The 15,758-nt window shown below is 50.9% G+C and overlaps 2 protein-coding genes across 2 annotated transcripts in view; both read left to right on the top strand.

The window, feature by feature from the left end:
- The first annotated feature begins 1,524 nt into the window (after positions 1–1,524).
- Positions 1,525–5,601, top strand: NEUROD1 (neuronal differentiation 1). Its single transcript, XM_075093647.1, has 2 exons — positions 1,525–1,839; positions 2,996–5,601. Exon 2 carries the CDS (start codon positions 3,009–3,011, stop codon positions 4,098–4,100), a length of 1,092 nt encoding a protein of 363 aa, XP_074949748.1. The 5' UTR covers positions 1,525–1,839; positions 2,996–3,008; the 3' UTR covers positions 4,101–5,601.
- Positions 5,602–14,419: 8,818 nt separating this feature from the next.
- Positions 14,420–15,758, top strand: part of CERKL (CERK like autophagy regulator) — a 58,900-nt gene continuing 57,561 nt past the window's right edge. Inside the window, exon 1 of the mRNA XM_075093646.1 lies at positions 14,420–14,764. Within this exon, the coding sequence (XP_074949747.1) occupies positions 14,455–14,764 (310 nt within the window). The 5' untranslated portion in view covers positions 14,420–14,454. The remainder of the gene's footprint in view (positions 14,765–15,758) is intronic.

The raw sequence follows: 15,758 nt of genomic DNA, 5'->3' as shown, positions 1-15,758 counted from the left end.
AAACCGGAGCCGTGGAAGGAGGGGACGGCCCGGCCCGGCCCGGCCCAAGCGGGGAGGCAGGGCCGGCTGCCGGGGCGCTCCGGGAGGAGAAGGGGTGCCGGAGCAGCGAGCGGAGCGGGAAGGATGAAGCCGGCGCGGCAGAGCCTCGCTGCTCCCGGAGCGCCGCGCCCGTCCTCCGCCCCGACGGGCCGAGCCAAGAGGTGCCTCCTACCTGCCGGCACGCTTCCTCCACGGCCACGCGTGTCCCCTCGCCCAGCGCCGCCGGGCGGAACCAGCCCCCCACGCCCTGCTCGGCGGGACTTAAGCCCCTCTGTCCGGCCGCCTGCCTCTCTATTTGTCTACCTGACCCTCTGTCGACAGTGTGTTGACTTTGTTTTGTTCCCGGGGAAGCTGACCGTACGGACCCACTCGGGCACCCGAGCATCCCAAAGCTGTCACGGCTCCCCGGGATCCTGCCGGTGCCCTCCTCCCGGTGGTTTTGCCTGGTGCCCCCCGCCTCCCCCGCCGGTTCTGTTCCCAGTCAGCCCCATCCAAGGGCGGATGACACTTTCCAGCAGCCCAGACGGAGCCGGTCCGGCACCTGCCCTCTCCCGCGCCCTCACAACCTGCTCAAACCCCGCCGCTTCCCAAACGCCCCGGGGTTAGCGGCGTCCCCCTCCCGAGGGGGCGGCCGGCCCGGCGGGAGGCCGCGAGGCCCTGTCCCCCGGGGCACGGGCATCCCCCCGGCCCCCGCTTCGGGGCACCCCTGCGGGCGGAGAGGGGCTGGCCACCCGCAGGCAGGGGCAGGCACCGGCGCCCGGGGCGCCGGGGACAAGGGCCGCGCAGCAGCCCCTCGCTTCACGCGCGGAACCGGCCAGCTTGGAAATAACAAAACGCAGCCGGTTGTCCTTCGTATTTGATTACCGAGAAGGCGAACGGGCCTCCCCACGGCTTCTCCTCCCGCCGCCCCCGGGGCTATGTAGGTCACGAATGGGAGAGAAACACGTTTTTAAAATAACCCGACCTGGAAAAATATCTTTCGAATCCGCATTTCGCGTTTAAAGCCGCGTGAGGCGAAAATAAATTATTTTTCCCCCTTTTTTATTGATTAAATCTCCGGACAGCACCTGCCGGTAGCAAAGCCCCCCGTGCAACGGCGCGAGGGGGGGCAGCTCACTCGTTAAAGCGCACCGCTAAAATTCGGCGGTGTTTGCAAACTCCGCCGAGGCGTGTAAAGACTTTAAAGCCGCCGCTCAGCGCCCGTTAGGACCGGCGGAGGCGGCGCACCGGAACAATGGGAACAATGCGGGTCGGGGCAGGCGGCCCCCCCCCCTCCCCGGCGGCGGCGGGGCGGGCGCGGTGCAGAGCGGTGCCGCTCCGCTCCGCACCGCGCCCGCCCCGCCGCCGCCGGGGGGGGGGGAGCCGCGCGGTGACAGATGGCGGCGCCACCAAAGGGCGTGGCGGCTCAACGGGCGGGCGCGCGGCCGCATACAAATAAGGCGCGTGACGTGTGAGGGTAAGTGGGGGTGGGGGGAAGGAGGCGGCACCGCCGCCGCCGCGCAGAACGTGGGCGGCCATATGGCGCGTGCCGCCGGTCGGGGGCGGGGCGCGGGGCGGGGCGCAGGCGCGTTGGGGCGGTGGCGATCGTCGCGGTACCCAGGTCCCGGTGCCGGCCCCCCGCCGCGCATCCTCGGTCCCGCTATATAACGGGGGAGTCCGGCGCTGCGCAACCTCGGGAAGAAAAAAAAAAAAAAAAAAAGCCAAAAAACCCGCCCAACCCACCCCACGCGGTGCCCTCGCGCGGAGAGCTGCGGCGGGGTTATGAGACCGTCACCGCGCAGGAGAGGCTGAGCAACAGAGGTAACGGGAACCCCGGGCCCCCCAACCCCGCGGGAAGGGGGCTGCTGGCGGCGGGTACCGGCGTGGGAGAGGAGCCTGCGGGGTCGGGTGGGAGGGACCTGCCTCCGCCGGAGCAGCTTCGGTTCGTGCTGTCGGTTGCCGTCGCGGGAACCGGCGGTCGCTCCTGCTGGTGCGTGCAGGCAGCTGTGTGCGCGCGCCCACCTGTATCCATCCATACACACACGCGCATCCATGTGAGCACATATATATGTGTAAATGTGTATGTGCGTCCACCTATACACGCACACATATTACATATCCATATGTGCTTCCACCCACGCACCTCCGAACAACCGGCTCCGCGGCTGCACCGCAGGCTGCCCGCTGCGCTCCTGCGGGGGGGGCGGCTTTGTTCCTCCCCGGTGTGCCCGGTGCGACCGGCGGACGGTCGTAGCCCCCGCGGGGAGCGGGGAGACGATGCCCGTCTGCGCCGGAGGGGATGAAGCAGACGGAAAGCTGGGGCCGGTCCCGCACCTGTTACCGCGGACCGGGGCCGCGCAGCCCCACCGCTCGCCTCCCCGCCGCGGGCACCCAGCGGCCATGCCGGGGGGCGGAGGCGGGACCGGGGGATCCTCTCCGGGAGAGGCTGAGCGGCGCCGGCCCGGGGGAGCAGGTGCCCGGCGCCCGTCGGGACGGTGCGGGAGCCCCGCGCAAGGCGTCGGCGAGGGGGAGCCGCGGAGAGCGGCGGGGACAGGCGTCATGGGCGGCCAACCGCCCCTGTGGGTGTCCTCTGTGCGTGTGTCCCGCCTTTCCCCCTCCCCGATTCGGCAAATGTGGTGGGTTTGGGGCTTTTTTTTGCGGTTTGTTTTTTTTTTTATTTTTTTTTCTTAAAACCGCTTGGTCTGCCCGCGTCGTGCCGCCCCGGCCGCCTCCCGCACACATAATCTGCTTATATTCCCCGCTAATATCAGCGAGTTGCATAATGGCATTTGAACATATGTCAACTTAATTATAAGGCAGGACCGCGGAGACCGTTAAAAGTTTGCGCTGGCGCCGTGGGGAAGCCGGAGCTTCCCGGGGGAGGGGACGGGGGCACCGGGGGGACGGGTTGCGGGCGGCTTCTCCGCGCGGGGCCGGTGCGGGTGCTGACGGGGCTCTCTTCCGTCTCCTCCGCCAGGCAGAGGCTCATCATGACCAAGTCGTACAGCGAGAGCGGGCTGATGGGCGAGCCCCAGCCCCAGGGCCCCCCCAGCTGGACGGACGAGTGCCTCAGCTCCCAGGACGAGGAACACGAGGTGGACAAGAAGGAGGAGGACCTGGAGGGTCTGCACGCCGAGGCCGAGGAGGAGTCGCTGCGGAACGGCGAGGAGGAGGACGAGGAGGACGACTTGGACGAGGAGGAGGAAGAAGAGGAGGAGGAGGAGGACGACGACCAGAAGCCCAAGAGGCGGGGCCCCAAGAAGAAGAAGATGACCAAGGCGCGCATGGAGCGGTTCAAGCTGCGGCGCATGAAGGCCAACGCCCGGGAGCGCAACCGCATGCACGGCCTGAACGCGGCCCTGGACAACCTGCGGAAGGTGGTGCCCTGCTACTCCAAGACGCAGAAGCTCTCCAAGATCGAGACCCTGCGCCTGGCCAAGAACTACATCTGGGCGCTCTCCGAGATCCTGCGCTCGGGCAAGAGCCCCGACCTGGTCTCCTTCGTGCAGACCCTCTGCAAGGGCCTGTCGCAGCCCACCACCAACCTGGTGGCCGGCTGCCTGCAGCTCAACCCGCGGACTTTCCTCCCGGAGCAGAGCCAGGAGGTGCCGCCCCACGTGGCGGCGGCGGCGGGCGCCGCGTTCCCGCCCCACCCGTACCCCTACCAGTCGCCCGGCCTCCCCAGCCCGCCCTACGGCACCATGGACAGCTCCCACCTCTTCCACCTCAAGCCGCCGCACGCGTACGGCGCCGCGCTGGAGCCCTTCTTCGACAGCGGCCTGGCGGAGGGCGCCAGCCCCGCCTTCGACGGCCCGCTCAGCCCGCCCCTCAGCGTCAACGGCAACTTCTCCTTCAAGCACGAGCCGGCCGCCGACTTCGACAAGAGCTACGCCTTCACCATGCACTACCCGGCCGCCGCCGCCGCCGCCGCCGCGCTGGCCGCCGCGCCCGCCCACGCCGCCATCTTCCCGGCCGCCGCCTCCCGCTGCGACATCCCGGTCGACGGCCTGGCGCCCTACGAGGGCCACCCCCACCATGAGCGGGTGCTCAGCGCCCAGCTCAACGCCATCTTCCACGACTGAGCCTCCGCCCCGCCCCGCCCCGCCCCGGCCCGGGGGAGAGCCGAGCCGAGCCCAGCCGAGCCGAGCCCAGCCGCCCGCCGGCGGCCACCGCCTTGTTTACAGGGGGCAGCCCGGAGGGTGCCGCCGCCGCCGCCCCGGGGCCGCCCCGCCGCCGGCCCCCCGCTCACCCGCCGTCTTGCTTCCGCTCCTCGGAGCGACGCTGTAAAATTTGGGGTAGGGGCTCTGGGATCGCGTCAATTTACCTGATCGGGATAACAAAATCACAAGCAATAATTAGGATCTATGCAATTTTTAAACTAGCAATGGGCCAATTACAAAATATATATGAAATCTCTATTTTTCAACCAACGTTTTACTACTTGTTACCTTTCCCATGCTGAATTATTTTGTTGTGATTTTGTACAGAATTTTTAATGACTTTTTATAACGTGAATTTCCTATTTTAAACCATGCAGCTTCATCAATTTTTATACATATTGGAAAGGTAGAATTATATCTAATTTATACAAAATAATTTAACTAATTTAAACCAGCAGAAAAGTGCTTAGAGAAGTTATGTTGCCTTAGCACTTCTTTCCTTTCAAATAGTTGAAGAAAAAAAAAATGCTCAATCCGGGCAATTTCTTTCCCATGAAAGTCTCTTCTTTTTTTTTCTTTTTTTTTTTCTTCCCCCCCCCTTTTGTTTTTTCTTTTTCCTTTCCCCCCCTACAAAAAGAACCAGATCCCCTAGGTCTTGAGAAGATATAAGAACGAGAGACTTATTTTCTATTAAAACATATCAATTCAACACATTACTTGCACAAACTTGTATATAAAGATTATAAGCAAATGCCAACACCCTTTTTAAATCGAAAGCTGCTTGACTATCACATACAATTTGCACTGTTTCTTTTTAGTCTTTGAACCCCTTGGCATTCCGTGGTTTTGGGTTTGGTTTTTTGGGTTTTTTTTTTTTGTTTTTTTTTCTTTTTTTTCGAAGAGAACTTAAAGATGTTAATGTTTCCAGGCGATATAAATGCATGATTTTATACATGTTCACACTAATCCGTGGTTGTCATACGCTCGTCTTATAAATCGGAACCTAAAACTAATCAGGTTGTTAAAGTCGGGCTATATACCTATTGTAGTCGATTAGTACGGTAGCTTGAAACAAATTCAAACCATTTAATCCGTAATTAGAACAATAGCTATTGCATGTACAATGCAGTCCAGAATAAGTGCTGTTTGAAATGTAACGCTGGTTCAACTGGAATCAATCTGTACTGTAATTTTGTTTGTAATCCTGTATATTATGGTGTAATGCACACTGGGATTTTAGAAAAACATCCATCCTTTGGCAACGACATAGTCTTGAACATTTGGTCGAATGTTGCATTTCTCCTTAAATGTGATTATTATTTTTCTTTTTCTTAGTGTAAGTAATTCCTATGGGATTATTGGTTTATTCGGATAGCTCATGACAGGTGCGACACTTATTATTTGTAGAATAAAATTGGACTAAGAAAAGGACACAGATTCTTTGCTTACCTCGAGGGGTTCCGGGGATTTTGTTCGTTTATTTACAGCGAAACCGGCCCTTTGCAACGCGGATTTGTTGAATTCGGGAAGGGAGGGGGGAGCACAACCGCGCTCCGCCGGGGACCTGCGCCCGCCACCCCCCGCCCCGGCGGCCCACGCGTGGGAGGCTCGGCCCGGCCCGGCCCGGCGGCTGCCGCCCACCCGCGGGTCACCCTGCTCAGGCCACGGAAGGAGCGCCGGGGGCATTCCCCCGCCCGCCGGCGGTACCGGCTGGGCTCCGGTACCCCGGGGAAACGCTGCGCCGTCCCCCCGCACGGCAGCCTTGCCGCTGCCCCGGCTCCCCCTCGTCCCAGACGCGAAACGTGTTCCTCTAATCTTCACTGATTATTCTGGGGCTTAAGAAACCCGGAGCCGCAACCTGCGGGAGAGCGATTCCCCTAATGACCAGGAACAATTATCAACAGGTCCTTGCCTCCGACCCTCTCAAACAGATTTAAGACGTTCCCTGAAATACCTTCCTTGGCGCCTGCCGCAAGGCACAGGTATTTCCTGAGTATTTCGCTGAAGTCCAGCAGAAAGCGAACAGGCTCTCCTCTGGATGAGGGCATTTTTTTCACGAGAAATCAAGCTACAGACGTCTGTTTTAAAAGGCGTTTCTTGCTACCGAAACCCAGCGCGTAAGGGTTGCAAGCCTGTACCGGTACTGCAGCACCCTTACGGCCAGTCTTTCGTGCTAAAAACACGCTGAAAATTAATAGCGACGCGTCTGATGCATTTCGGAGCATCTCCCTGCGTTTTGCCCGAGCCCACAGCTCGGCGCTCCAAAAATGTTGCTGAATCTGGAAAGGAATAAAGCAAAAGGCAACTTCTCAAGCACCCGATTAACCTTTCCCAGTCCGTGGCAACACAGCTAAACACACTCCAGGTAACCCAGGGGGTGGGGGAAATGAACGACAATTTTTCAGATAAAATTTAAAAAGCTGACGCAGCTTGCTGGCCTTTTGGTTGCGCACCTTCTTCTTAAACGTAAGGATTCTTCTAGTCAGTCAAGGGGCAACTCGCATGCCACCATCTTTTATTCAAAGGCAGGCACAGATGTTCCTTCTGCAGGGGAGGTTTTAATTTATGAAAATTATATTGTTTATGCATGAATGCACTCTGCATAACACACAGTACTTCCATCTGATGAGAGAAATACCACAGAACCAGTGCCAATGTCAGGAACATATTCTGCAAATTTAGTCGCTTAAATGTTTAATGAATATTTGGAAGGCATTTCCAAACCACAAGAAACCTTTTCAATTACCTTTTCTTTTCCATGGTTAATAACAAAATTCAACTCCTCTAGCCAATGCAATTTACTTAAAAGATCTACCTAGGCTATCTGAATGTTTGCTACTGCAATACTTCAGAGAAAAATAATATTTTAACGTTATGAGCAATCTAATCAGGAAAATTAATTAGGCATTTGGTAACTAGAGGCTCCATTTTAAAAATCACTGGTGAGTTTAAGGTCCCATCCCCCCCTTTACAAAGTATAGGACATCGTTCCCCACCCCTTTGCTGCTGCTTCTGATGCCTCCATGACTTTTTCTTTTTTTCTTACTGTTAATATCAAGCCAAAACTTGAAATCTCTGCTGATGACTCTCACAGGAAGGTCTATCAAGGTCTCTTTCAAAGGAAAGAATTACTCACACTGTTCCTCTCCTATGACCATATCACTAATTAACTAAGGCTATAGTGGGATTATCTAACTTCCACACGTGGAGGAAACTCCGGGATTGAGTCACACCCACGCACATCCTGGGTCATCCAGCAGAGGCCTAGGACTCTTTTGATGGCTTGTTGGGACCAGCAGCCTTTCCCTTCTTCTTTACGCCATACTTCTGACAGCAGAAATTGTCCTGCCACCAGTGCATGCTGGCAGAGACCCAGATGAAACCTGTTCAGGAACAGTGCATGAGTAACAGTCATGACTTGCAGCTTTTCCCTTCTTGTTTTCTGAAGCAACCAAAGAAGGTCCAGAGACCATGGACTCATCATTTCTTGTGATACAGCTGAGGCTCCAGCTATGACAGAGGGGTCTGAAATGGTGGAATTCCAGGTCACAGCCACAAGAGAGGCTGAAAACTCAGGTTTTGCCTAGCCTGAAAAAAAAAAAAAAAAAAAAGCCTGAACATCATCAGACTTTGGCCCACTGCCTTCAGGAGGACTCCCCAAGTGAAGGGAATTAGATTCAAGGAGAACCAAGATTCCCAGATTCAACAGAAGACAACAGAGCATCACTTTTCTAGAGAAGATACTGTTCCAGAACTTTACTAAACTCATATTAAAAGCAACTTACAGTTCCAGAGCTGACAGCAATCATTCTAGACTAAGTCTTGAGTGCAAGTAAAACAAGCCTTTTCTTCCATCTGTAATGGTAAAAATTCTTGCAATTATTTCAGTATTGTAACTGATCAAAACTGGATGCACCATGATGTTAACAATTGCTTTTGACATATTAAAAAGAAGTGTCCGCCCCCTTTTTTTTAAACAATGCAGTACCTCTGTACAAAGAAGCATTTTGTTAAATACTTTTAGAAATTACCGTTTAATTCTGTTGTTTTTATGTACAGTATCCAAAGATAAAAAAACAGAGAAAACCCACTCAGTTCTCACTCATCCCTGTTGAAGAACTCACCGAAATGAAAACTTAGAGTTCTGCCTGGTGCTGTATCAGGGAAAATATGCAGAAATTGGTCTTTGTTTTTAATGACCAAGATGGGTTGTATGGTAATTATTTCAGAAATTATAAGTGGTCTGCACTCTTTCCTTAGCTGAAAATCCCATATTACAAAAAGCCTTGAAAAAACCTAGTACATGAATAAGTGTTGAAACAGTAAGCTGAAGATCTACAAATAGACTGTTCTTTAAATATGTACATAAGTGTTTTTTTTTAAATAATTCATACATGTATTTAACAAACTGTCAGAAGCTATGCAATACAAAATTAGAACTGACAGTGCTTTCAAAGCTTTGGTTGCCTACAGGGTATGTAAAACATAGAATATCAGCCCTGGCTTTCAGTTTCCTAGCTTGCAGTATTTTACAGCATAGAGTTAACCACATTTTGTATGAAATAAAAGAGAAGCAACTAAGATTTACACTATTTGCCAACATTTCGGTGAAACAACAATAGAAAACAAGATTCAGAGTAAAACTTTTTAAGGTAATAAAGATAGCATATCAACCTTAATGTAAAGAAAAAAAAATATCTTCTGGTCAACGCATCTCATTTTATATTCCTTCCCATTATCATATTTTCCTCTATATTGAATAAGAACAGTTTCAGCTCCTGGTGCTCATAGGAATGGCTTAAACTTCAGACTCCATTCTTGCTGCTTGTTATTCCTGCATAGTCATTTCACTCATTGTTCTCCTCTTTGCAGAGATTTGTCCATCTCCACTACTTCAGACTTTCTTTTCCTTAACCGCTCTTCTTTCTCCCTCCTTATTTTTTTTTTTTAATGTTTTCATTCTCTTCGCACATATGGAAAGAAATAATGATCACTTCTATCGACTATTGGTGCCATTTTTCTTCAGACTAATTTATGACTTGACTTATTGTGTAAAAAGTTTGGTGTTCTGCTTAACATCTCTTCTTCTAATTCAAGGAAAAACAACACAACAGAGCTGAATTAATATTGAGAGCTATAAAGATGCTTTTCTAGAGTAGCAATGAAAGAAGGGAACATTCTTAGGAGAGCTAATATTTGGGAATGAACAGCTGAAGAATAACTGACTACACTCTAAACCTTCATTGTATAAACAGATGTTGTAGCCAGAAAAATAGACAAGCCAAGGGTATGTTGCCAATTTCAAAATTCAGTTTTCTCCAGAAGAAAATCTCTATTAGCCACTAAAACAAGTCAGCTACCAGAAGTGTCCAGCTGAATCCTCCAGACTGGACATAAGGTATTTTCCCCACAGCATCCCTTCATCTCTTCTTGTCTTAACTCCTGTTCCTTAACTTCAGCATCACGTTATCCATGAATCAAAACCTGTCCCTCCCGTTTCTTGCCCATTCACCCCATTGTATTTTTATACCCATTTTTCTTGAGGGGAGAGGGTTTATTTTCCAGTAGTGTGCCTTACCTGCTTGCTTTCCTTCAGTAAACATTAACTGTACTTCCCTCACTTGCTACTTCTGCCTGAGGTTGTCATGCTTCTTCTCTTTCTTTACTGCACACGGTTCTTCTGGAAAAGACTTCTGAGACTCCCACTACTTCTTAGCATCTAGACAGCAAGAGGTGATTTCTTTCATCCAGAAAGAAACACTGTTAGTTAAGGAGAGGTTAGTTGATCTCCTCATTTTCTACTACCTCTTGTCTAGGCCCAGAGGATGTTTCCCTCTCCTAATTCAGCTGCCTGTGCTCAAGGCCAGCACCGTGGCATGGTATGACATCTCTCCCAGGTCCAGACTCCTGAGAACAAGCTCTAAGAAACCACAAGGGGGATGCCTCCCCTCTCACTCAAGAGCTGTGTTTAAGAGGCTCTCACCCCTAGTGTCTGCCTTCATGACATTGCAGCCATGCCTGTGTCTGGCCAAATCCAGACCCTGACCCACAGGCTTAACATCCTTGACTGACCTTGGATGTGCCTTGACAGTATAGACTTCCCTGGTGGCTGCTGGGCTAGCACTGACACTGGTTACTGTCACTGTCTGCCTGGACTCTTGGCTGAACTTAGCTACACATGTCACTGCTTACCTTGGCCAGACATGCAAGGCCCTACCTAACCTGTGGTCACTCTCAGCTCCACTCCCCTTATAAAACATCGTATCACCACTGCTCCTTAACGCTCCTCTTGTTCTTGTGGCTGCTAGGGCCCTGAGGGCACTACTGAGCCTTAAAAACCCTGACCAGCCCCACCTGCAACCCTCTGCTCCCCAACCCCACCCCCTGGGCCCCAACCTTCCCCCCCAAGGGTCTGGAGTTCTATTTAAGGTCAGCCTGGGACTATCGGTTTTCCCTTTAGAGGTGCTGTGGGATGCTGGTTTCCAGTTCAGTCACAGCTCTGATCTATGAGCCCTGCTGATCCAGATCTGCAAACTAATGTCCTGTCCTGGTCTCAGCCCTGCCTCCTTACTGTGAACTTGCCTTGGATTCTTGGGGGATCCTGGCACCCTTTCTTGGGCTTCCTTGCTCAGGTACCACCAGGTAGGTTCTAGCCAGAAAGGCCCCCTCTCTTGTTAGCCCTGGGGTCCCCTTCTTGGCGCCCTGGCCCTTAGGGAGCAGCTGGCCCTTGCTGTTCCATGACAACGGCTTTGCTTCCCTTCCTGGTGTGTCCCCCTTCTCCTTTTTTGCCCCTTCTAATTTACTTGAGTTATTTGTTTAAAAATAATCAAACAAAAATGTTAAGACAATTTCTAAGGCAGCTCCACTGGCTCTCTAAGTAAGTAAAATGGAGTAACAGAGTAACCTGTGATTCAGACTATAAAACACAGCACAAAACTGTTCTTTGGACTCAGTTCTAGGAATTTTTTTTTGTTCCTGGTATGCTCTAAGAATGCATACTTTCCATACTTATCACTAGAAAAAGAGAATAACTATGTCTTGTAGAGAACTGCTGATGAACTAGATGTCTTCACGCACTGCATATTTAGTCACTCTTAAACTGAAAGAAGTACATTAAATTCAAAGACAATGAGTTACTTCATGCATGGAGGCCATAAAACATTTATAAATATTCAAATAATACTTTGGGAGTCTATCTAAAGACCTGCAAAATTTAATTTTAAGGATTTTTATTAAAAATGTCCTTCAACTTACCTCTTATTAAGAGGTGAATAGAGCTTCTTTATGTTCATGTATCATCATTGAGTCAAAATGCATATGAGACAACAGGAAAATAAAAGACATATTAGCTGCTTTGGGTGACTTGCAATGCCTTCTACATCATCCCTATTCCTTGTGCAGAATACTGTATTTCCAGATGTCCCTTGATCATTCTGCCATCACAAGTGCCCATATGCTCCACTTCCAAGTTCTGGCCATGATCAAAGATGTAGAAGAAATCAAGGCCATAACATGAAGGGTCAGTGCTCTATGCTGTTTGGCTGCCTACTATACAATTCCCAATATGGGAACTTCACACAGGGTACTACATGGGATTATCAGTATGCACAACCCTCCTTACAAGAAAAGGCAAGGAAGTTCTACGTGTGAGAGTTCCAGACGCATTCTGGAAAATGGATAATTATATTGCTGGACTACTTTATGTTTTTCCAAATTCAATGTGCAAATCTGAAAGCTGTGATATTTATAAAAACATTCTGTTACATTAGGCTTGCTTAGAATATTCCCCCCCTCCAGGAAAAATGTGTGCCTCAGTCTTCTAGGATTGTGAGCAGTAGCAAACCAAGAGTGAACAGCCTTGTATGTTCATCCTGTGGTTTTTGTTACTATATACAGTTCTTTTACTATTTTCTGTTTTTATCTACTACATTTTAGTGTCTTAACGGTTACTGATTTAATACAGCTTTAAAGTAACGTCAATAGAAGGGTGTTAGAAGTTTTAATGACATCAGTTGAAGGGTATTACAAGTCTGTTAGGAACTGTAATAGTCTTCAGCTGATGTACTGAAAATAGTATTAGTTTATGGTTCTAAGACAGTTATCAGCTTATCCTTTACTGCACCTTATGAGAAATTATCTGGTGACTATATAATATACATGGATGGGATAGGCTAATAAATGGTTCCAGAAAAAAATACAAATGACTGCAGAGGATTATAAAGGGCATACAGCCTCAAAATTGATTCAGCTATATCCAGTTTCATGTTGTGCTTTATCTTCTAGTTAATGATTTAGCTCTCCTTTTGAATGACATCAATGCAGACACATTAAAGATCACCAGTGCTTAATAACAGACACAAGTTAATTGGTTCATTTACTGTTGTACCTGAATGATAAATTGGTAAGACAAGCTTGTTTGTTTGGCTTGCTGTTTTTCCTGCCTTGACACTCAGTTATCTTTAGGCAAAAAAAAAAAAAAAAAAGGAATTTGCGCAAAACTTCCACAGTTTACAAATAATTTCAATTATTTACACTTTATTTTATCTGATTACTCTGCTGTCAAGATATTTACGTCCCAACAAAGAAGATCTAAGGGACAAAAAATATTGACACAATTAAAGCCAGAATAAGACTATTTGCACTAACAGCTTTAAACAAGCAGAAACTTTAGTGGTCATGTTATGATTCACAAGGGCAAACTGGCAGGGGCTACATTTCAGTGAAAGCTGTATCAATGGCTTGATGCAAACTGAAAAGCACTTACAGGTTGCATACTTAACTAATATTCAGAGCATACTTTAAATGTGGCAAACTAGTAGGTGGAAATAAGTTTCAAAAAGCTGTCCCATGGTGACTTTTTAAAAGTGTCTTAAAACTGTCTTCTCAGTAATTAGCAGCTTGGTACAAGATTTTATGGAACTAGTAAGGAAGGCAGCTTAATAATCGTGAAATCACCTCATGGACTCTTGGCTGGTTTGATTCCAGACAATCAGACCTCTAACAGCATTTTTCTTCTAGAGAGACAAACATCAGAAGACCCTTGGACATCTTGACATGTAGTTCAAACTGCAATTTGTATGAATCTGTAAAAGGCAATATTTTTAATTTATTGCTTTATTTCTCAGGGACATTGTGTGTTTGTCTTATTACAAATGCTAAAGATAAAATAATGAAACTGCTCATTTAAAAATATCCTTTTCATGCACTTATAAGACACCATGACATTATACAACTCAGAACTAAAAAAAACCCATGCTGTTTTCCAAGTTAAGCCCTTACAGGCTCAGGATCACCTTACAAACTGGAGTTGATGCTGGAGCTCTAATGTGATTGCCATCAGTGAACTTCACAGGACCTGTGAGTGAAGCCGTCATACCTCCAAACAATAAAATCTATAGTCTTCAGAGTGGAAGTGAAGAAGCAGTCTCCCTTCTCTGCATTTAAGCTTTGAGGGTGATGGATGACTATGCAGCCTCCCGGGTACACCTTCTGCGCTGGCCCACTTGATACAGAATCTAACGTTGTACAAGTTTGTATCAGATTCTGAGTCACTGTGTCCCTCAGCTGTTGCGAAGGGTGTGCATAACTGTGATACCTCCACCTAGGCTTGTGACAATGCTGTGTTTTGCAGCATGAATGTCAACGTGGTATTTGTCTTAAGGCTAAGCCATAGACACAACCTGTGAAAGACTTGAAATTTTTGGTATGAAAGGGCTATTATGACTTCATGGCATAGTTTTCCAACAGTAGATAAACGTAATAGTTTAGCGACAACAGGCAAGCAGAAGACGTATTGGTCTCTGGCAGAGAAAATGAACTTCTGTGGCTGGAGAATTCCTTCACCGCGCTCCCTGGGGAAGTAAGGGGAACTCAGGAGAGCACGGCCGTAAGGAGCCGGCCAGCTTTTTGACGGCTGTCACCGCGCTCCGGGTACCTTCTAGAGCACCGTGCCTCACGCAGGGCGCCGGGTTTGTTCCGCCACCCGGCGCCGGCCGGGCGGCCGCGGTGCCGGCCTGCGCTCGGCCCCGTTCCGGGTGGCGGCAACGAGGGGCTCCCCCGCAGCGGCGGAGGTGACCGACGCTTCCCGCAGGAGGGGTCCGGCGCGCTGCCTGTGAGGGGACGGGCGGGCCGCGGCTACCGGGACGGGACGGGACGGGTGGCCTCCCGCCGGCCCCCGGGCGGCCGCGGCTCCGCCCGCGGGGCGGGGCGGGCGCTGCCTTGGCAGCGGTCGGGACGCCAGGAGCGGCCGGTGGCGCGGGGCGGCGGTGCCGCCGCCATGCTGGGCGCCGCGGCTCCCCTCCTCCGCCCGCAGAGACGGGCCTGGCCCGAGCGCCCGGCCGGCGGCCGTCCCCCGCCGCGGGAGCCGCGCGCACCGGCGGCCGTTGGCGCCGCTCGCTCCTCAGCAGCGGCGCCCGAAGAGCGGCTGCGGCGGCGGCGGGTGGCCCCGCTGGCGGCGGCCCCGCCGGCCGGGGCGGGAGAGGAGCCGCTCCTCAGGGGCATCTTCGAGATCAGCAAGAGGAGCTGCGACGTGGTGCTGAGCCCCCGGCGGCTCCGCTGGAGCCCCATCCTGCCCGAGAGCCCCGCAGGTGGGACGGGCCGGGGCGGGGTGTCCGCGGGGGCCGGGCCTGGGCACAGGCCGCCTCCGGGGGCGGGCGGCGGCCCCCCGGGGCGAGCTGCGGCCGGGGCCTCCCCGGGCAGGGCGGGGGAGGGTCGCCTTTACACGGGATTACAGTGAACTAAAGTCGGCGGTGACAGGCGCGTCTCCTCCCTGCAAGGTTATGCTGGGGGTTAAAAAAAAAGAAGTTAATAACGCAATGAGCGTCTTGTATCTGAACAGGTTCTTTCTGGCAAGAACCTTTACTTCTCGGTAGGTGATACGAAAAGGACAAAACGTAAGAGATGGTGCTTTTGTGGCTTTTTAGCCCCAGGCAGAACAGTGCGAGGATTTGGTGTTGTTTCTGCCGCATCAGCTTTTCTCAGCTTACTCTCTTTGATAGGTACATCAACTAGGGTGCATATAGGTGGCTATGGTTTCGTGAGACATGCCTGAGTTCTGTGATGAGGCTTCTGTGGCAGGTTGTCCCTGCTCCGTGCTTTTCCAATAAAGCATCACACTGTGAGAAAGTGCTGTTAGAAGGGATTTGATCAACTGAAACAAATTATACACAAAAGTTTTAGAAGAAAAGGAATGCTCCTTAAACTCATCCAGATAGTCTGTTCTCCTAGAAACTGTGAAAACATAAACTTTCTTTCAAAACTACATATAAACTCTTCAAAATGCCTTCTTACTGCAGTGACCTCCCAGTGCTTACGTGAAGGAGAAATCAAAAGTTGTGTACAGGAATGCAGAGTTTCCAGACATCAAAGCACAGTTTCCTTCTGGTATGGCACAGCTAGCTTGTCTGGGCCTAAAATACCAGGGTTTATTTTAGTATTATTTTGGACAGAACTTAAAACTTCGTATGGGTAAGATCCAACAGCTGTGAACTCAGCATACAGAGAAACAAACTTTCTTCCACATACTAGTTTTAGTATGTTATCATGTATTCCTCTTCACGGTGGTCTGTATGCTGCAGAGGC

Source organism: Phalacrocorax aristotelis, chromosome 5, assembly GCF_949628215.1.
Source record: "Phalacrocorax aristotelis chromosome 5, bGulAri2.1, whole genome shotgun sequence".
Classification (NCBI taxonomy): domain Eukaryota; kingdom Metazoa; phylum Chordata; class Aves; order Suliformes; family Phalacrocoracidae; genus Phalacrocorax; species Phalacrocorax aristotelis.
The sequence above is the reverse complement of the archived record's forward strand: the minus strand, read 5'-3'. Positions and strand labels throughout refer to the sequence as shown.

Excerpts from the sequence above, each read along its gene's own strand:
- NEUROD1 (XM_075093647.1), top strand. The coding sequence starts at position 3,009 with ATGACCAAGTCGTACAGCGAGAGCGGGCTGATGGGCGAGCCCCAGCCC.